This window comes from Budorcas taxicolor, chromosome 2 (genome assembly GCF_023091745.1).
Source record: "Budorcas taxicolor isolate Tak-1 chromosome 2, Takin1.1, whole genome shotgun sequence".
Taxonomy (NCBI): Eukaryota; Metazoa; Chordata; class Mammalia; order Artiodactyla; family Bovidae; genus Budorcas; species Budorcas taxicolor.
In genome coordinates, this window is record NC_068911.1 from 33,675,582 (window position 1) to 33,698,478 (window position 22,897).

A 22,897-nucleotide genomic window follows, 5' to 3' on the forward strand; every position below is an offset into this window, starting at 1 on the left:
TTGCTAATGCTCATCTCGAGAAATTCATTTATACATCTACATGACTTCCACTAAAGACTGTAATTCCACAAGCATTTGATGATATGTAACTTTCATATGTAACTGTTCCACTGACTGGTGCCAGTGATGGCTTTTTTTAAGAAACCATACCTGGGAGGAAAACTGAAGACACTGATGATTTCCATGGTCTTCTAGACGCACCTATGTTTCTACTTCTATTCTACCTTGGAGAAAACCTTCTGTGTCTAAAACTAGGAATTAAAATTCTCCAGGTAATGCTACAATAAAGTAGCCTAATAGAAGGGATCTGGAGACAAAATTGTCTGGGTCTAAATCTGGCTCTGTCATTTATTTACTAGCTGAGTGTTTCAGGAGCAGGAAACTTGGTTAAAGAGAGACATGTAATAAATGTAAGATTAAATAAGTATTAAAATGAATAGGAAGGAGCACATGCAAAACAGCAGAAAGTTTTATACTATGGCTGGTAACTACTATTTTCTCCTTTGTATCTCTGCAAACATTTCTTCACATGAAGTTCAATGTAAGGCTTATTTTTTAGACAATAGTAATGTTACTATTTCATTACTATCACCAGATGGTCAACACCAAAATCAGATTGATTCTATTCTTTGCAGCCAAAGATGGAGAAGCTCTGTACAGTCAACAGAAACAAGACCAGGAGCTGACTGTGGCTCAGATCAGGAACTCCTTATTACGAAATTCAGACTGAAATTGAAGAAAGTAGGGAAAACCGCTAGACCATTCAGGTATGACCTAAATCAAATCCCTTATGATTATACAGTGGAAGTGAGAAATAGATTTAAGGGCCTAGATCTGATAGATAGAGTGCCTGATGAACTATGGAATGAGGTTCGTGACACTGTACAGGAGACAGGGATCAAGACCATCTCCATGAAAAAGAAACGCGAGAAAGCAAAATGGCTGTCTGGGGAGGCCTTACAAATAGCTGTGAAAAGAAGAGAGGCGAAAAGCAAAGGAGAAAAGGAAAGATATAAGCATCTGAATGCAGAGTTCCAAAGAATAGCATGAAGAGATAAGAAAGCCTTCTTCAGCGATCAATGCAAAGAAATAGAGGAAAACAACAGAATAGGAAAGACTAGAGATCTCTTCAAGAAAATTAGAGACACCAAGGGAACATTTCCTGCAAAGATAGGCTCAATAAAGGACAGAAATGGTATGGGCTTAACAGAAGCAGAAGATATGAAGAGAGGTGGAAAGAATACACAGAAGAACTATACAAAAAAGAGCTTCATGACCCAGATAATCATGATGGTGTGATCACTCGCCTAGAGCCAGACATCCTGGAATGTGAAGTCAAGTGGGCCTTAGAAAGCATCACTACGAACAAAGGTAGTGGAGGTGATGGAATTCCAGTGGAGCTATTTCAAATCCTGAAAGATGATGCTGTGAAAGTGCTACACTCAATATGCCAGCACATTTGGAAAACTCAGCAGTGGCCACAGGACTGGAAAAGGTCAGTTTTCATTCCAATCCCAAAGAAAGGCAATGCCAACGAATGCTCAAACTACCACACAATTGCACTCATCTCACATGCTAGTAAAGTAATGCTCAAAATTCTGCAAGCCAGGCTTCAGGAATACATAAACCATGGATTTCCTGATGTTTAAGCTGGTTTTAGAAAAGGCAGACGAACCAGAGATCAAATTGCCAACATCCGCTGGATCATCGAAAAAGCAAGAGAGTTCTAGAAAAACACCTATTTCTGCTTTATGGACTATGCCAAAGCCTTTGACTGTGTGGATCACAATAAACTGTGGAAAATTCTGAAAGAGATGGGAATACCTGACCTGCCTCTTGAGAAATCTGTATGCAGGTCAGGAAGCAACAGATAGAACTGGACATAGAACAACAGACTGGTTCCAAATCGGGAAAAGAGTATATCAAGGCTGTATATTCTCACTCTGCTTATTTAACTTATATGCAGAGTACATCATGAGAAACGCTGGATTGGAAGAAACACAAGCTGGAATCAAGATTGCTGGGAGAAATATCAATAACCTCAGATATGCAGATGACACCACCCTTATGGCAGAAAGTGAAGAGGAACTCAAAAGCCTCTTGATGAAAGTGAAAGAGGAGAGTGAAAGAGTTGGTTTAAAGCTCAACATTCAGAAAACGAAGATCATGGCATCTGGTCCCATCACTTCATGGGAAATAGATGGGGAAACAGTGGAAACAGTGTCAGACTTTTTTTTTCTGGGCTCCAGAATCACTGCAGATGGTGACTGCAGCCATGAAATTAAAAGACACTTACTCCTTGGAAGAAAAGTTATGACCAACCTAGATAGCATATTCAAAAGCAGAGACATTACTTTGCCACAAAGGTCCGCCTAGTCAAGGCTATGGTTTTTCCAGTAGTCATGTATGGATGTGAGAGTTGGACTGTGAAGAGGGCTGAGCGCCAGAGAATTGATGCTTTTGAACTGTGGTGTTGGAGAAGACTCTTGAGAGTCCCTTGGACTGCAAGGAGATCCAACCAGTCCATTCTGAAGGAGATCAGCCCTGGGATTTCTTTGGAAGGAATGATGCTAAAGCTGAAACTCCAGTACTTTGGCTACCTCATGTGAAGAGTTGACTCATTGGAAAAGACTCTGATGCTGGGAGGGATTGGGGGCAGGAGGAGAAGGGGACGACAGAGGATGAGATGGCTGGATGGCATCACTGACTCAATGGACGTGAGTCTGAGTGAACTCCGGGAGTTGGTGAAGGACAGGGAGGTCTGGTGTGCTGCGATTCATGGGGTCGCAAAGAGTTGGACACGACTGAGTGACTGAACTGAACTGAACTGAATGTTTCATTGCATCAACACTGGTGAAGTGGTCTGTTCTTGGGTGCCTCAGACCATGATGCTTTTCATCGTTGGAAATGATTGCATAATAAAATTCTTTCTATTTACGCAAGTTCCTTTTGCATCAGATACATATTCTGGTTCACAAGCCTTCTCTTCAATGAGCTTTTTGGCTCAGCTGTTACTACCTTTTTTCTTTACACTGTAAAAAGAAAATTACTTAAACTTCTAAATTGAACCATTACTATAAATACAGAAAGTTAGAAGTGGCACTAATTCCTTTAACACCTGAGGTATCAGAAGAAACAATTATAAAGTCTCATGGCTTTCTCTAGAGTTATAAAAAAGAAAGAACAATATTTTCCCTTTACTTTTAAAAAAGCTCCTTTATTTTCTAAATATTCTAAAATATTTTAAATAAATTACTATGTATAGAAAACTTACATACATAAATTGCTATGTAGAATAGCTATGAAGGAGGGAGGCCCCCACATATGAACAATTTAAGAAGCTCTATTAAAATTTTTTTTAAGAAAGAAAAATTAAAATATCTGTTTGAAGACATCAGAAAGCTCTGATGAAAGCCAGGATATAAAGAACTATTAAGATCCCAGAAAGAAGTGGGCTAGACACTTGCCATTGATGTCTTCTCAAGGCATCTGCCGACTAAAACACACAGGAATACAAAGATGCCAAGAACAAAGTGACTGATTTCAAAGTGAACTGTATTGGGGAGACAAAAATTGGAATACCAAGATCAGCTTAAAGAAAAAAAAAACAAAACAGCTAGACCACAGGAAAGGAGGAAAATCAAAATAAGTTGAGTCCAAAAACTGCAAACCAGCCTCAGTTCTGCTCAATTCCCAACTGGATTAAAATGCTGTACTATTTACTTATTGCTATATAACAATTTATCCCCAAACATAATGGCTATAAAAAATAACATTTATTACCTCACAGTTTCTGCAGGAAAAGTACAGAACTGTATAGCTGGGGGGTTTAGGCTCAGGATATCTGACGAGCTCACAGTCAGGATGCTGGCAGGGGCTACAGTCATTGGAAGACATGACTGGGCTGGAATGTTCAAAGGGCTTACTCACATGGTTGTTGGCAAGGTGCTTCACCATGTGTGACAGCACAGGCTGCTTGATGTCCTCAAGAAACCTATCTTGTCCCCATATTATTATGGTATTTAACCTGCCCCAGAGCAAGCCTGGAAATTCCCATGGACGGAGGAGCCTGGTGGCCTGCAGTACATGGGATCGCGAAGAGTCGGACACGACTGAGCGACTTCACTTTCACTTTTCACTTTCACACATTGGAGAAGGAAATGGCAACCCACTCTGGCGTTCTTGCCTGGGGAATCCCAGGAACAGGGGAGCCTGGTGGGCTGCGTCTGTGGGGTCGCACAGAGTCGGACACGACTGAAGCAACTTAGCAGCAGCAGCAGAGCAAGCAATCCAAGAGAAAGAAAGCTACAATGCCTTTAGTGATTTAGTTACATAGTGTCACTTTGCCACTTTGGTATCCTATTTGCTGTCACTGCTAAGTACAGCCCAAGCCAGGAATTAGGAACCTTATAATGGGAAAGTTAAAGTATTAGTCGCTCAGTCATGTCCGACTTTTTTGGACCTCATGGACTGTAGCCTGCCAGGCTCCTCTGTTCATGGGATCCTCCAGGCATGAATACTTTGGTGGGTAATTGTCTGAGCCACCAGGACTATCAAAGAATTTACGGGTACATTTTAAAACCAGTAGAAGAGGCTGTGTCCCTGTCTCTGCCTCCTGCCACAATATAGGGTGAATTCACTCTGATAAAAGATAATATCATTTACAGCCTCCATAATTTTTAATACATAATGTCCAAGATTCAAACAAAAAAAATCAGTAAGTGTAATAAGACACAGGGCGGACTTCCCTGGTGGCACAGTGGATAAGAATCCACTTCTCAGTGCAAGGGATAAAAGTTCGACCCCTGCCTGGTCCAGGAAGATCCTACGTGCTGCAGAACAACTGAACCTGTGCACCACAACTACTAAGCCTGTGCTGTAGAGCCCGCAAGGCACAGCTACCGAGCCTCCATGCTGCAACTACTGGAGTCCGTGGGCCTGGAGCCTTAAGCGAAGCCATCACAATGAGAAGCCAGGGGACCCCAGCAGAGAACAGCTACCACTTGCCACAACTAGCGAAAGCGTGCACAAAGCAACGAAGACCCAGTGCAGCCATAAGTATACAAATAAAAGAAACAAGGCAAAGACGATGTGCAGTAAATAGAAAGAGCTCAAAGTGACCCAGATATGAGTAATAAAAAATAAATCAGAAAATAATAGCAATTAAAATGTTCAACATGTGATGACAAGATGAAGAATTTCACCACAGGACTTACTTGAATCTATTAAAAATGGATCCAATGGGAAGAAGAGATTGGAAAATTAAACTGAAACTAAGAACTAAATAGGTGAGTACTTAACAGCCACTTGGATACAGCTGAAGAGAGAATAAATAAATTAGAAAATAGTGGAAATAGCACAGAGAACAAAAAAGATGGAGTGTACAGAGGAGAAGAATATAACTGGAATACCAGAAGGGGAGAAGAGACAGCACGGTGCAAAACCAGTATCTAAAAGGAAAATAGCCAAGAATTTTTCAAAGATAATGAAAAGACAGGAAGTCACAGATTCAAGAACTTTGAGCTCCAATCAGGATAAACTAAACCCTCTCCACATGACAGAATATGACTGATGAAAATCAAAGATATATATAGACTATCTTGAAAACAGCTACAGAAATACACACACTATCCTCAAAGAAGGAACAATACGATGGATATCTAACTATTCAATAGCAATTATAAAAGTCTGAAAACAAGGTAATGACATCTTGAAAGTGCTAAAAATAACTGCCTACTTATAATTCAATACCAGGTTAAAACATTTAAAGACACATGAAATTTTTTCCAGACAAATACAATGTCCTGGGCAGAATTTTAAAAGTAAACATTAAATGGAATTCTTGAGGCAGAAGAAAAAGTATCCTTGAAAGAAATACAGGAAGAAATGAAGAGCAACAGAAAGGGTCAATACAGTTCACTCTTGCACAATGAGGGCGTTAGGGGTGCCAGCCCCTCTTGCAGTTCCAATCCAAGTATAAACTTCTGACTCCCCCCAAAACTAGTAATGGGCCTCGTAGATGGCTCAGTTGTAAAGAATCTGCCTGCCAAGCAGGAGACCTGTGTTCGAGCCCCAGGTTGGGAAGATCCCCTGAGGAAGGATATGGCAACCTACTCCAGTATTCTTGCCTGGGAAATTCCATAGACAGAGGAGCTTGGTGGACTACCGTCCATGGTGTTGAAAGACGTGACTTTCGACTTTATGATGAAACATGGACATGACTTTATGACTAAACAACAACAAAAAACAAAAACTAGTAATAGACTACTATTGACCAGAAGCCTTATTGGTAACATAAAAAGTCAGTTAACATATATTTTGTATGTTGTATTACATATTGTATTCTTTCAATAAAGCAAGTTATAGAAAATATTAAGAAAATCATAAGGAAAATACAGTTACAGTACTCGTCTGTATTTACTGACACTGTAAATTTTCATAGTCTGTTTTACAAGATGAATTGTCTGTCAGTACCTACATCAATATTTGTCCTATAAGATACAAAATACCATAGATACTATATATATTATTAACATTAGACATCAAAAATAAACTGAGAAATTCATATTTGCTTGCTGCTGCTAAGTCACTTCAGTCGTGTCCGACTCTGTGTGACCCCATAGACAGGAACCCACTGTCCCTGGGATTCTCTAGGCAAGAACACTGGTGCTTACAGGTATAATTTTTACTGAAAAAAATCTATTATATCTATGTATATAAGAACACTGAGCAGTTCAAACCGTTATTGTTCAAGAGTCAATCATATCTGAAGAACTCTAAGTGAACGAGCTATCTCTTGAGAAACCTATATGCAGGTCAGGAAGCAACAATTAGAACTGGACATGGAACAACAGACTGGTTCCAAATAGGGAAAGGAGTGTATCAAGGCTGTATACTGTCACCCAGCTTATTAAACTTATATGCAGAGTACATCATGAGAAACGCTGGGCTGGAAGAAGCACAAGCTGGAATCAAGATTGCTGGGAGAAATATCAATAACTTCAGATATGCAGATGACACCACCCTTATGGCAGAAAGTGAAGAGGAGAAGTGGACGACAGAGGATGAGATGGCTGGACGCCATCACCGACTTGATGGACATGAGTTTGGGCAAGCTCTGGGAGTTGGTGATGGACAGGAAGTCTGGCATGCTGCAGTGCATGGGGTCACAAAGAGTTGGACACGACTAAGACTGAACTGAACTGAAAAATTAATCATTTCCCCAATGATCTGCCGTACAATCTCCAATACAAACCACAAATAATATCGATGTAGAGGTTTCCAGGTACTGTTACATAGCTCTATTCCAGCACTTGCCAATATCACATTATCCTAATTACTGCAGTTTCATAATGTTCTGATGTCTGATGCCAAACTGCTTTTAGTTTGTTTCTCTGTTTAAAAGGTATCTTGACCTCTTAACCCACTGCATTTATCTTACCATTTTAGAATTAAATCAACTTGTCAAGTTCCATAAAATTGCACACTATGAAACTGATTGAAATTTTACTCTATAAATTAATTTGAATGAAAGTAACAGCAATTTCTAATACTGCATTGTCCAAAGCATAAACATGGTATATTTCTTCAGTGAATTCTTCTTTAATATCTCAAAGTTTTGCAATTTCCTTCAGAGTTATTATATGCCTGGTAATTATATTTCTAGGTACTTGATATATTTAATACTATTATGTTAAAAGTTTTTTTCATTTCCTAATTTTTTATATCTCGTATGTGTGCTAGTCATTCAGTCATGTGTCCAACTCTTTACAACTCCATGGACTGTAGCTTACCAGCCTCCTCTGTCTATGGAATACTGGAAGGCAAGAATACTGGAACGGAAAGCCATTCTTTCTTCAGGGGATCTTCCCAACACAGGGATAGAACCTGGCTCTCCTGCATTGCAAGCAGATTCTTTACTGTCTGAGCCATCAGGAAGCCCATATTTGGTATATAAGAATACAACTGATTTCTTATATACTTGAGTTTAGCAATTGTGCTAAACTCTAATTAATCCTAGTAATTTATGTTAAGTTCTGTTGGATTTTCTACGTATATATAATTGGGGTATATAATACCCCAATCATCTCTGCAATAATATGTACTGTTTTTTTAAATCTTTTATATTTTTCTCCTTTTTTTTTTTGCATTAGCCAAGATAACAGTATAACATTAAAGTGGTAACAGCAGGCACCCTTCTATTTTTATCTCAAAGGGAATATTTCCCATATTTCACTATCAGATTAGTTTTAGGGTTTTTTATAGATACTCTTTCAGAGAAGGCAATGGCAACCCACTCCAGTACTCTTTGCCTGGCAAATTCCATGGACAGAGGAGCCTGGTAGGCTGCAGTCCATGGGGTCACTAAGAGTTGGACACGACTGAGTGACTTCACTTTCACGCGTTGGAGAAGGAAATGGCAACCCACTCCAGTATTCTTGCCTGGAGAATCCCAGGGACGAGGTAGCCTGGTGGGCTGCCATCCATGGGGTCGCACAGAGTCAGACACGACTGAAGCGACTTAGCAGCAGCAGCAGCAGCACAGATACTCTTTATTAAAGAAGTTACCTCTTATTCCAAGTTTGCTAAGAATTTGTTTTTAATCATAAAACAGATATTTTATCAAATCCTACATCTATTGTGAGCTGATGATGACTCTCCTAGCACATTACTTAAGTTAGCTCGTTATTGTTAAACCAACATTGCAGCATTCTTGGAACAAACTCAATTTTTATATATTGTTGAATTTGGTTTACTGGTCTCTTGTTTAGGATTATTTGAATCATTTTGTGGGTATAAGTAAACTGTAATTTCCATCTCTAAAATTCTACAATTGATTTCATTATCAACATGTCAGAGTTAAATACACTTTAGTATCTAGTCTCATGAAATGAACTGGAGAATAGTCCCTCTTTTTTTTATATTTGGTATGGTTTGTTTAAAACTGGTATTATTTCTTCCTTAAATGTTTTATAAAATTCACCATTGAACCTCACCTACTTACTTATCAGGGTCAAGTTGCACATTTCTTGTATACACCTATTCTCACGCTCACCTTGGGCTGAGAGTGCTGCCTGAAACAGTTTCATAAATTGTACATTCTGCTTTCATTACAGAGCATGGAAAGGTGAATTGTTCGTATCACAGATATAAGCCATTGATAAACTTTGCATCAGTTCAGTTCAGTCGCTCAGTCATGTCCGACTCTTTGCGACCCCATGAATCGCAGCACGCCAGGCCTCCCTGTCCATCACCAACTCCCGGAGTTCACTCAGACTCGCGTTCATCGAGTCCGTGATGCCATCCAGCCATCTCATCCTCTGTCGCCCCCTTCTCCTCCTGCCCCCAATCCCTCCCAGCATCAGAGTCTTTTCCAATGAGTCAGCTCTTCACATGAGGCGGCCAAAGTACTGGAGTTCCAGCCTCAGCATCATTCCTTCCAAAGAAATCCCAGGGCTGATCTCCTTCAGAATGGACTGGTTGGATCTCCTTGCAGTCCAAGGGACTCTCAAGAGTCTTCTCCAACACCACAGTTCAAAAGCATCAATTCTTCGGCGCTCAGCCTTCTTCACAGTCCAACTCTCACATCCATACATGACCACAGGAAAAACCATAGCCTTATTTTAATGGTGTCTTCACGTTTTCACTTATATCAACAGCGTTTTATTTTTCTTTTTTGTCGCTTTATGAGTTTCAGCACAGGCATCAGTAAGTGGCAGCAATAAAGACTCATTGAAATGTGACTCTTTTCTTTGCCAACTAAGTAAATGCCTTCTTCACAGCAGCCTCCTGACTCAAACTAGAATGCAGACCTCAATATCACGAACATTAGGATTTCTTCTGAAGAGTCAGAACTGCATGTAAATGGCGTAGATCCGAAATGCTTCTCTTCAATTTTACAGCATCCTTGAGAACGCACAGTCATTTGGGGAAGAAGAGTGATATTCTCCATTCAATGGCCATTATTTAACTCACTTATTTTTGGTTATATAGTTTCCTCTTTTTTAAAAGCTGCGGTATAATTTACCATATAAAAGCAAAATCATAGGATATTTTAAGGAGTGAATGTTAAGTAAATAAATAATATTATAAAGCTCAAAAATTGTTGAGAGACACCAGTGAAAATAATTCATTGAAATGTCCCCACCCCTCTACCCTTGAACATCAATCCAGGCCAAGATCACTAATCAAGCTTCTCTGTTAAACTAAATTACTTCTTCCCTGCCAGTCTCAAATCTTTTATTAGACTAGACTGGAGATCAGGTGTGTTCTCAGCTGCTTTGTGATCAATTAGATGAATAAGTTAGTCTATTGACTCTAATTTGACATTATTGTGATACTATATACTTCCAGCATGCAGGGAACTAATTTTAGTCACTTTTTTCCTTGTATTATTTTCCTAATCTTACTCTTCTGTGTAATTTTTTAAAAATCACTGTTTCACAGGGCCTTGATTCTTCTATGTGTAGAAGTGGAAACTACTAGAATGATCCAGTTTATCACTCTGGTTGCCATATCAATAGAAAGCATCACAGTGAAAAACCTGATCATCTAACCAACTCAGAGTTTTATTTAGTACAGTTAAAACAACAATTAAACTTCTGGAGAACCAATTTCTTTATAATGGACACAAACAGTTTTCATATAAATAGGAAGCTTTAAGCTATTTTACATTGAGAAAAAGAGTACATGTGTTTACAAACACATTTAGATAAGCAAGTTCATGCATTTTTATAGATATGCGTACCTTTCAGAAACAGCTTCATTATGTTCCTGTGACCAATGACTCTTTTCACTTGCTTTTTCTGAACGATTAGAAGTTTCAGATTCCACAGTTTCCCTTTCCTGTGGACTATTAACTGACTCTGGATTCTTATCCAAATTCATCGTCTCTGAATTTGCAACCTGTTAATTGGGTGAGGAAAAAGCAGTTGAGGGGAGTGTTACCAACTGTGGTCTTCTACACAAAATTGATAGGTTAAAATTTCACTTGGAAATTGTTCTCAAACTATTTCTGCATACATATGATAAAACAAATTATATGTATATCAATGGCTGATGACCATAATTGCACTTACTCTGCCAAAATGAATTTTTTAAAAAATATATCAAAAGAAATAAAAATGACAACATGAAGCAACTTCTTAGCTTTAAAAGAAGGAAAAACAAATACCTAAGTACTCAGACACAGAAGAATGAAGAAGATATTTTATTCCTATTATCCTGAATTTTAGGAATTAATAAACATTCAGCTTTTAAAAAGAAAATTTTATTTTTTATACTTATAGTAATAAAGTGAAGACCAGAAATGAATCAATTTTCCAACTTGTTCTTCTGTAACTGTTGAGTTTTGGATAGTCTAGTAACTTCCCAAATCAAATACTCGTTCCTTTTTGCTAAACAGTTTCTCGTTCAATTTATCTCCTCTCTCCCATTTTACTGTAAGAAGCAAGAAACCAAGCCAAACTTTCAACACTTTGCTCACAATCTCAACAGCCTAATAAAAACACAAGCTTATCACTTATAAATTCTGCTTTCCATGTTATATCACTGTAGTTCACATTTCAGCTAAGCTTTCTCCTACAGTGTAACAAGAACTCCCTCCTCCCCAATTTCCAATAATATGTTCCTTATTTGAGTTCACGGACAGTGCTTTTAAATGTCCATATTTCTACCAACAGTCTGTTTATGGAGATTTAGGTATTTTCTTAAAATATATAAAGTTTCTCTAAGATGTTCCTCATTTCCTCCTGAGCCCTTATTTGCAGACTTTAACATACATATTTTTACTAAGTCTGTTCAACGCAATCTAAGCTTTTGAAAAATCATGTTCCTCAATATTCCTCCAGCCGCTACCATTCCAAATCCACTTCCACATTTTTAGGTATTTGTTACAACAGCACACCATACTTCCTGGTACCACATCCTGTATTAGTTTTTGGAGGCTGTGATAACAAATTACCACAAACTCAGGTTTAAAACAACAGAAATTTATTCTATCACACTTCTGAAGGCTAGAAGTTTGAAACTGGTTTTATTTAGATCAAGTTTTAGCAGGGCTGGATCCCCTTCTGGAGGCTTCAGGAGAGAATCCATTTCCTTTTTTCCAGCTTCTAGGAGCTGCCAGCCTTCCTTAGCTTGTAACCCTTGCCTCCATCTTCAGTGCAATCATCCAACCTCTGCTTTCATTGTCCCATCTCTGTTTTCTGTCTTTAACCTTCACTCCTTTTATAAGGACCCCAGTGATCATATTGAGCCCACTAGGATAATCTTCTCATTTATAAGCTTCTTTTAATAACATACAGGTTTTGGGGATTAGGTCAGGACATCTTTTGGGAGCTATGATTCACCACTATGAACCACCTTGATAAAATTAGCACAGATGTGAAACTTATAGAATATTACACCCAATATTCTTTTCAAGTTTACATGGAACATTCACCAGGGAAAAGCATACCTTGGGCATAAACTAAGTGTCAATAACTCAAGATCAAAATTTTACATAGTATGTTCTTTGACCAAAACAGATATCAATAAAATTAAGATAGCTAGAAATGTCTGGAAATTAAACACATACTTCTAAATAATCCACAGATCAAAGAACAATACCACAAGAGAAATAAATTATTTTGAACTAATGGAAAACAAAAATACAGTATAATACAAATTATTATTATACTCTCTACACTGAGAAGTACATAATATAAGTGCTAAGAGGATGCTTAGAAAAAGCAGTGCTTAGAAGAAAACTTGTATCTTTAAATATTTTCTAGTAGAAAAGAAGGTTAAAAATTAAAGCTCTTTCTCTCTTAAGAAGCTGGAAAAAGAACATATTACATCTAAAATAAGATTGATCAAAAAAAAAAGAAAAGAAAACATGGATTATACAAGTAACAGAAATGAAAGAGTATATCACTACAGATTTACAAATATTAAAATGACAAGGGAATTTTATCAATAACTTTATGCCAACAAAACCAACTTAGATAAAATAGACAAATTCCTTGCTAAGATAACTTACAAAACTAATACACAAGATGAAACAAAAATCTTAATTGCTTTATACTATTAAAGAATTATATTTTCAGGAAAAAGTCTTCTTATAAGAAAACTTCTGGCCCAAATGGTTTTCAGAGGTGGATTTTATCAAATATTTAAAGTAATAAAAATCTTACACAAACTTTCAGAAAACAGGGAAGAAAATGCTTTGCAATTGAGTTATTGAGGCTAGTGCTTATATGAAACTGAAGGCAATAAAGATAGAAGAAAAAAATTCAGTGAACATATACTTAAGATTATTTTAAATTTTATATAAAAACTATAATCAGATCCTAAGCTCTATTTAATGACACTCATGTTAAGATATTTTGAAGTGGACACTGCAAAGTATATTTTGATACAAAATATATTAGTACTTATGAATGGACCAAATATAAAAATGGCTTGTGGGATGAGTAGAATGACAGATACATGACAAATATAAATATATTAAAAAAAATAAAGGTAGAAGATAGACAATGACTATACAAGCATTCATTGTGAAATTCTTTTAGGTTTACTGTGTACATTTGAAATTTTTCATCCTGATAAAATGACAGAGAGGGAGGTAGTCTAGGCGATCACAAATCACCTCTCTACTCATTTTATAAAAGAAATACAAGGGGCATTACTTTTGGCTATCTGAGGGTATCTTCTCCAGAGTCACAGGAATATTCTTAAGTATAAATTTATTATCTTTTAAACCTATGTCTTCATCTAGAAGTATATTCTGTTCTTACAATCCAACTACTTATAATGTGGGTCAAGTAAGTTATTAAAACTCCTATACATTTATACCAACCTTACAAACTGTATTGTTGGATACCACGTTTGGTTCCACAAAATGCCTTTGAGATAACACCGCTTTAACACGTCTTTGAAGTCTTCTTATTTTTGCCTAGAAAAAAACAAAACAAAACAAAACCGGAGTACCAAAACATACATCATATAGAGATGGCGAGAAAACTACTTGCCCATGTAGTTTTGTGAGACTTAGGCATCCACCAAATATATGAGAAATTCTTATGTAAGACAAACATTTAAATCAGGTTTGATGCTAGTATAGTATGTCCAAGAATGGAAGATTAAAAAAGAAAATGAAACTTCTAATTAGCTCACCATAAAATTAAGGGTGATAGAAATACCAATCCACAAGTAACCTTAGAAGAACAAAATAAAACAAACAAAAAAAACCCCTAACGAAAGCCTGAAACAGGTTATACAAACTCTAATACAAAATGTACTTTTGAACTGACACCAAATGGCTGATGGCTCTACAAGTATTTCTCAAGGACCAAAACAGCTGAGGTATAATAAATTCTATGTATAGTATTAATATATCAGGTTGTGGCCAGGGATCAGATTTCAGTCTACCTTTATTTTCCTTTCCTAACATGTATAACATCATTAAATTCTACTTTTTAAAAGAACTCGAATGAAACCAAATGAAATTAGAAACTTACGAAGAGTTCATCTGCTATTGCTTCATGTTTGTTCTTGCACTGTGTCTTCCCAATGCGTTCAGTCAATTCTCTCAGTTTGTTATCAAATAGTTTGTAATTTATACTATAGATCTCCTGTCGAACCAAATGTCTGACCTAGAATTTAAAAATACAAAGCACTCCATGTTTCAAATTTAAAAGCAATTTATTTTCTACTTCTTGAAAACAGCTTTGCTTTTTTCTAGGTTTATTGTAACTAGTAAATGTACTTTATTTATATATTTGTATTACTATATCAGTAAGTTTTATAAAAGTTAAAAATCAAATTCAGCAGAACACATCTAACATTTAAACAAATGGATGTTAGAAATTAAGTTTATGCTCCTAATACTAATTTTAGTTTCCTACAGTTTCAGTTGAATTCCTAAATTAAAGCCTATTTAGTCCCATTTATATATATTTTTAATGACCATAACTAAAACCTAGTACTCTATGAAGAGACTGTACTTATCTCAAATGGCTGGTTGATCTGTAATAGGTATAAAGCAAATTATGAAAATTTGAGCCTTGACCCTGTCATTAACAAGCTATATGACCTTTGGGAAGTCACAAAACCTCTGAGCTTCATTTCCCCTGTCCACAAATGGACAGATGTCATACAGTGTTGAAAAAGGGATGCTCGTAGGATTTTCGTAAGAACATAAAAAGATAATATGCATAAGAGCTCTATAAAATGGAAAATACTAAATTTAAAGAAAGGACATAAATAAGCCAAAATAATCTCCATACATAGTTTTATGTTGGGGGTGGGGATGGGGAGTAGGGAGGACTTCTTATTGTTAAAATTGTAAGATACTAGTGACAATTATGTGATTAATGCTATCTGGCATAATGCATGCTATTCTATCAGATTATAGTAGTTAGCACATGAAACACTAATGAATTTCATTATCTGGCTGGTTTTCAGAAAATAGATTGGCCTGTTTTCAGGGAACATAATTTATCTCAATGCCCAAGGAAATGAACAGCTCTGCTGAGCCATACGTTCAGAAATATTCACTACAGGTGTTTGTTCAATGTATATGCTCATTTAAGCAACTCTCACAACAGAGTAGTCTCTTTTAGTAAAAAACTTGTCATGATATAATTAAGGAATTTATTAGTAATATTTATATCTTCCCCTAATATCTTGTAACTTGGGGTTCAAAATTAGAACAGTTTCTATGTTAAACTCATTTATACTTATGTCACTTAGATGACTAGTCATAATCAGTACTTTTGATTATTCCCAAGGTTTTACCTTCTCATTCCCAATTGTTCTTGCTCCTCAAAGTTTCTGTCTACTCTGTTTTTTCTGTAGTGCTTCAATAACATTTCTTCAGTGGTTTTTCAACATTATCAGACATGATTATCACTTGTACTCTTGCAATTTTTGAATATCTGATTAAACTAACTGCTTAAAATAAACGTATTATGTAAGTAAATGCTCAGAAACTCATATTATTTTTACTGGCAGCCGTTACCTATCAACCCATGTAAGGTTTTTATGCATTACTGCATGCTTGCCAATTCACTGACTAAGGTTAATATGTGAAGCTCATACCCCAATGAAATTTTGGAAAAACATGTGCGTTCTGTTTAGGGAAATACTATCTTGCTAAGAAGCAAAAGGAACACAGTGTTCATCAAACTTCCCTGGTAAGGAAGAATCACATGCAATACTTGTTAAAAATCACAAATTCTTAGGCCCTAACCTGGATTCATCAAACAATTTCCTGGAAAGGCACCACTAATGATTCTCATCAGGTAAGTTTGAGAAAAAAGAAGCTTAAAACAATTATTAGTGTAAAACAATTGGCTCAGTGTAAAATAAACACAATTTAAATAAGCACTCTTGATGGTTCAGATGAAGGCAGACTCTTAAAACTTCCTTACTTTGGACTAACTGCCCATTAAGGCATGATTCCTATGGTGTAGCAGAGAGATTCATTCTCACTTAGTGGTGACATTCTTCATATAGAAGGAAGGCACAATAACCTCCACCAAATACCTCATAAATGTCTTCTACCGATGGTAATGTGACTAAAATTATGGAATCCAGATGAAGTTCTAGCTACAATTTGCATATGGCAGGCAAAGTGGCCTAAATATTAGAGAAAGACTGGCAATTATGTATCTGACTCAACCTTCTACAGTGGTGCATAGGGTGAATAACAGAGTTCAGAAGAAAACCCCGTCTACTTCAGTAATTTAATTGGAATACACTAGGACAAGATCCTTTTGAAACCTCAAAAGATGAGTCAACAGCTTTCAGACTCTCTCAGAATGGGAAGCCCTATTCCACTGGGATTCAAACAAGGAAAACAGATGTGGTTTAGAGAGTCAACTGTTTAGACAGGAATTAAAATATCAAGTGAGTGAGAATTAGTTACCAGGAGACAGATAAAAGGAATTAGCTAAAAACCTTTGTGTCTGGACAATGCAAGAAACTTCTGGTGGTAGTGGCTCAGGAGGATAACAAATAAACTGCATTCTCTAAACCTCAATGGAAAAGGACCATATTCTGCGTCAATGTGGACCAACTATTTTGTGAGGCAGATAACAGCAGTGAATGAAACTGATTTTTCCATGCCAGAAGAATTAAAATGTTCAAAGAATAAATTTTGTCTTTATATGTCCACATCAGAACTTATTACTGAATTCAGCTACTAACTCACTGGGAATAACACATCTGCAATCCCCAACCTCTTAAGCTATATCCATGCAAAAGACGTGGGTTGGATCCCTGGGTCAGGAAGATCCCCAGAATAGGAAATGGCAACTCATTTCAGTATTCTTGCCTGGGAAATCCCATGGACAGAGGAGCCTGGTGGGCTACAACCCATGGAGCTACAAACGGTTGGGTACGATTGAGACTAAGCATGCATGCACATATGCACGTACACACACACACATGCATGCTTAACATAATTCTGCTACCTCATTCTTGCAAACAGCAGAATACTTACTTTTTTTTTTTTAATGTCTTCTTTGCCTTGCAGAAGAAAGTAAGAGGTAGAAAGGGTGAAAGTGTTGCCTCACCTTTTAAGCTGATTCTGTTTGAGTCTTTCAAAAGGTTTCCATTTATTATGCAAATCTATATTCATATAATACGTAACTATGTAATTGTAATGGCCTGTGTTAGAAACAGTGGTATTTTTGTTTCTGAAACAGTAGGATAGTTTGGATTGAGACATTGTGATCCATTATAGCTAATGACAGACATTAATCACATAATGACTTTTAGTTGTAGCATTTCAGTGGTAATAAAATAGCAAACATGACCATCAAAACAAGTCCTGATACAGGACCTACTAAATTTGAAGCTCATTATACTCAAACTCAGAGTAAATCAGACATGTATAGAAACTGTAATACAATGAGATGAAATAGGCCAAAAAGAAAAGGTGCATTTAATGATGCCAGAAAAGCAAAATGTCAGATAATGCAACATTATCGCTACAAACTTGGAAATGACAGCAAGTGAACCCAAATGTAGCAGGACTTTACAATGAATGTCTGAGCTCCCTGACTCTATGAAGTATCAACTGTGATAACAAACAGCTATAGCTGGAGATCAAAGAATCCCATGACCAGTACAAAAGAGACAGAATGAAACTCAAGGTCATGTAGTATCTGACTTGAAAGATTTGAGCAAAATACTGACTGAAAAGCCTATTCTCTATTAATACCACAGCTCTCTCCCTTCACATGATTCTGTAGGCTTCTCTGTAAAGGACCATTTTCAAGGATCTAGAGATGTGATGTGGAGAAGGCAATGGCACCCCACTCCAGTACTCTTGCCTGGAAAATCCCATGGGCGGAGGAGCCTGGTAGGCTGCAGTCCATGAGGTCGCTGAGGGTCAGACATGACTGAGCGACTTCACTTTCACTTTTCACTTTCATGCATTGGAGAAGGAAATGGCAACCCACTCCAATGTTCTTGCCTGGAGAATCCCAGGGACAGGGGAGCCTGGTAGGCTGCCGTCTATGGGGTCGCACAGAGTCGGACACAACTGAAGTGACTTAGCAGCAGCAGCAGAGATGTGATGTAAACAATTATTTTTTCCTAATACCTCCACCTGCTAATTCAGTCTTCATGTACCAGTCCTTCATCATGGAAGTTATCTGTACTCACTGTGTAAATCAATTAACTTTTACTATCTTTTAAAAAGTAAGCTTCTGAAGCAAATATTTAAGCCCAATATTTTACCTGTTCCAGCAAAGCTGTTTGCTTTTCCAGAGCTAAAGAAATATTTTCATTAATTTGTTCTGAAGTTTTCACACGCTTAACATTTTCTTTGTTTTCTGAAAACATCCTCTTCTTTTGATTATGGCCTTGGGAAGATGAAAAGATCAGAGATAAAAATTTTCCTTCTAATGAAAGCAACAGGAGGATTTTCTAATTTAGGGACCCCTAAGCAATTTTAAAAACTAAAATGTGACCATGGAGCATTTTTTAGAAAATGTAATTGTATAAAAAATTCCAACAAATTAAAAAAAAAAATCTTAGTACTCGTCTGGGATATACTTTCCTCCCATCTTACTTAATATACATTTAATGCTTATTTAATAATAATAATGGAATAAATTATAGCATTAGATCTTCTATTTATAGTTGAGTGGTCTTACATTATTTTTAGGTGACGCTACTATTACTTCTAAGCAATTTAAAATTCACCTTGTTAAATGATTATTCTGTAGCCTAGACAAGAAAACAAATATATTTTTCCTATGAAATCTTTTCTTGTATTTCATCAAGCTATAAAACACCCTACTTTTAATAAACTTCTGCTATTTTAATGATTTTATAATCCTAAAACTTCACTGGTTAATTATTTGTATTTCTTACACTACATACACACAAACCTGTATGCATATGTATGCTTATTATCTATCAACTTCTACTTGACATGTAATATATAGGTCAATTCTACAGAAAGAAATGGGTTCATCAACTATTTTAAAAACCCACTCTCTCAACTAGCCTTCTTATTAATAAAACTCCAAAAACAGAAAAGGTGTCAATGAAGCAAACAATCTCTATAAACCACCTTTTAATCCTGTTGTACTTTCAAAGGAAAGTGACTGATTCCTTCTTTGCCATAACTTACTTCCCGTTGGAGACAGAGGATACCATTCCCCATCACTGCCAAGAATGGTTCAGAAACAAGATACTCTGAAATAATTATTGTCATCATTTACTGTTTTCCTGTCTGTAAGGATTCTACTGTATCTATATCTGAGATAATGAAATTCCCCCAAGCAAAGTAACTATTTTAATTTCTCCAAGAGATACATAAGTATTCACTTACTGTTATTACTATCAGTGTCAAGTGAGGACAGCCACTTTGCGTCTATATTTTCACAACTTAAAATGCTGGAAAGACAGGTCCTATAGGATTCTTCACTTTTCAAAATGTCATCAGCACAGTTACTTGAAATGACTGAATTCACCAATTTAGGTATTTTATCAGCAGGCACAAAAGGGTCATCTGAACTGAAAATTAAAATGTCACTTTGCTTTTCATCATATAATTCAGCACTGGAATTTGCTTCTAAATAGGAAACTATCTTGTCAATTCTCTTATCATCCAAGGTATTTGTTTTTGTAGACTTTGGAATTTGAACTATACCACTCAATACACTGGATAAATGGCAAATGGATTTCAGATTACAATCTTCTTTATGTTCAAAAAAGGATCTTGTTACACTTGCCTGACATTCAAAATGATTTTCATAAGTATTCTGTGAATTTTTTGCCTCGTGTATAAAGAGTTTCCCAGGAAATGCTACTGTTTTACTTGGCTTTTCATAAGGGTACACAACTTGTTCTTCTGTGTATTCCAATCTTGCTTCTGAATCAATAATTTCTAGTGGTTTTATTAAATTCTGAGAAACTTCTTTACTTTTTGGTTCACATACTGAATTTCTGATGGAGTTCCATGAGGAAGCATCATTTTCAGAATGTCTACATTTGCTACTTATGACATCAGTACTTGAATTCTGATTATCACTTGATATATTATTCTCAATTGCCGCTGTTTTTAGTGCTTCAACTTTCCTTGACTTATTCAGGATCTCTACTTGCTTCCGGCAACTTACAGGCATTGTTTTCTTGGCTTTTAAAATCTTCCGTTTACTTCTATCTGGACTTGCCATCTTTCATATCCTGGAATGTAAAATACCATATTTGAATGCATTTCTCTAACAGACAAAAGCTAACACTTATTTACAATATTAAAATAATGTTGAGACTATGTGCCAGATTTAGATAATTATTTTTATTGAAAATTATATCCATTTTCATCTGTGTCACTGATAATTAAACATTGTCCTATAACTCTAACTATATAAAGTCAAAATTTATACTGCCAGTAAACCTTTATTTGATACTAAGTCTGATCATTTATAAGGCCACTTTTTATTATGACAGCTCACTACTACAACCATTGAGTTCTAATTTAAATAATCCAAGCAGGCCATACTTAAAACATTTTTTCATAAAAACAGATAAACCATGTTTTGTATGGAATATTCTGTTTTCTGTATCACGTGGCACCTTTATTAAAGCTTTCCTAATATTCCAATTTCCAAATTAATGGTATTGCAAGAACTGATTCCCTATAGTTATCAGTATGAAATGAACACTAAGATACACAACATGATCCTAGTTCAAATAAGAAAACCAAAGTTAGGTTTCAATACATTCTTAATCCTGAATTATTTCTGTTGAATAAAAATCTACTACATAACAGAGAAAAACAGTATTTATCTGTATTTCTCATTATTCACATTAAGTATTCACATTAAGTCCAATCTAAACCATAGATAGGTAAATGGTTTAGAAGAAAACTGCCAAATTACAAGGTAAATATAAACAAAACAAACAACTATATACTACATGGTAGATCAGTTACCTAACAAACTACAGAGCACATTTAGTAAACTCAATATGACCTTTCAAGGTACATATAACCCAGTGAGGTGGGGTAAGGTCCATGGGATGGCAGAGACTTGGACACAACTTAGCAACCCAGTCAAAGCTACCTGAATAATTTTTTGATTTATCCTTATCTATTTTCTTACTTGAAGCTTTCATTGACTATATATATTCTTTTCATTCAGTATATCATTTGATCAGGAACAATTCCAGGATTTTTGAGACCTGAAGGCTGAGTGAATCTTACTTAAAGGAAAAAAAAAAAAGCATAAATTCAAATTTCAAAAACCTGTCATGCATACTTAAAAATCAGAAAATCCAGAAAATAGCACAGTTTCATTAATTAAGGGCCTGATACAAGATAGAATTCTACTTTCCCTATTTGACTATATATTTGACTGCCTGTTTATGAATACAGTTTTTGTAATATTCACCATAGAAAAAATGGAGAAACCAAGTCTTTTCTAGAGCAAGGTTGATTAATTTTTAATTCTTTTTTTGTGTGTGTGTGGGGGGGTTGTTGTTGTTTTGTTCTTTTCCAAACTTTTTTACTTAGTACCATAGAAAAGTGCACATATCATGTGTACACAGTTAAAAGAATTTTCACAAACTGAATACACTCCTTTAACTAGAATCTAGATCAAAAAGAGAATGTGTCATAGGTTTATCAATTACAACAAATACACCACACTCTGGTAGGGGACGTTCATAATGGTGGAGGTTATACACGTATGGGGCAAGGGATCTAAGAGAAATCTGTTATTTTCCTCTTAATTGTGCTGTGAGTCTAAAACTACTCTTTAAAAAGGTTATAGAAATAAAAGAATAAAAAAAATAATAATTCCAGTCCCCCAGAAGTCCCCTCATACTTCTCCTTCTAGTCACTGGCTCCCCGTCTCCCAGGGGTGATCAGTAGCCTGCAATCTAACAGCATAGATGAATTTAAGCCACTTTTTATATTTTATATAAATGAAATTACATAATAAGCACTTTTTAGTGTCTGGCTTCAGAGAAGGCAATGGCACCCCACTCCAGTACTCTTGCCTGGAAAATCTCATGGACAGAGGAGTCTGGTGGGCTGCAGTCCCTGGGGTCGCGAAGAGTCGGATACAACTGAGCAACTTCACTTTGACTTTTCACTTTCATGAACTGGAGAAGGAAATGGCAACCCACTCCTGTGTTCTTGCCTGGAGAATCCCAGGGACGGGGGAGCCTGGTGGGCTGCGGTCTATGGGGCTGCACAGAGTTGGACACGACTGAAGTGATTTAGTAGTAGTAGCAGCAGCAGCAGCAGCAGCAGCAGCAGCAGCAGCAGCAGCAGCAGCAGCAGCGTCTGGCTTCTTTCACTTTTCCTTATGTTTGTGAGATTCATGCATGCTCTGTTTAATTGTAGATCATTCTTTCTTATTGCTGTACAGTAGTCTATCATTTGAAT

General features: G+C 36.4%; 1 protein-coding gene across 1 annotated transcript in view; it reads right to left on the reverse strand.

The window, feature by feature from the left end:
- ATF7IP2 (activating transcription factor 7 interacting protein 2) overlaps positions 1–20,681 on the reverse strand; it is a 49,961-nt gene extending 29,280 nt beyond the window's left edge. The window contains exons 1-5 of the mRNA XM_052636056.1: positions 19,835–20,681; positions 18,733–18,857; positions 14,502–14,636; positions 13,841–13,936; positions 10,748–10,905 (exon numbers count right to left, since the gene is read on the reverse strand). Of these exons, the coding sequence (XP_052492016.1) occupies positions 10,748–10,905; positions 13,841–13,936; positions 14,502–14,636; positions 18,733–18,857; positions 19,835–20,681 (1,361 nt within the window). The remainder of the gene's footprint in view (positions 1–10,747; positions 10,906–13,840; positions 13,937–14,501; positions 14,637–18,732; positions 18,858–19,834) is intronic.
- Positions 20,682–22,897: the final 2,216 nt, after the last annotated feature.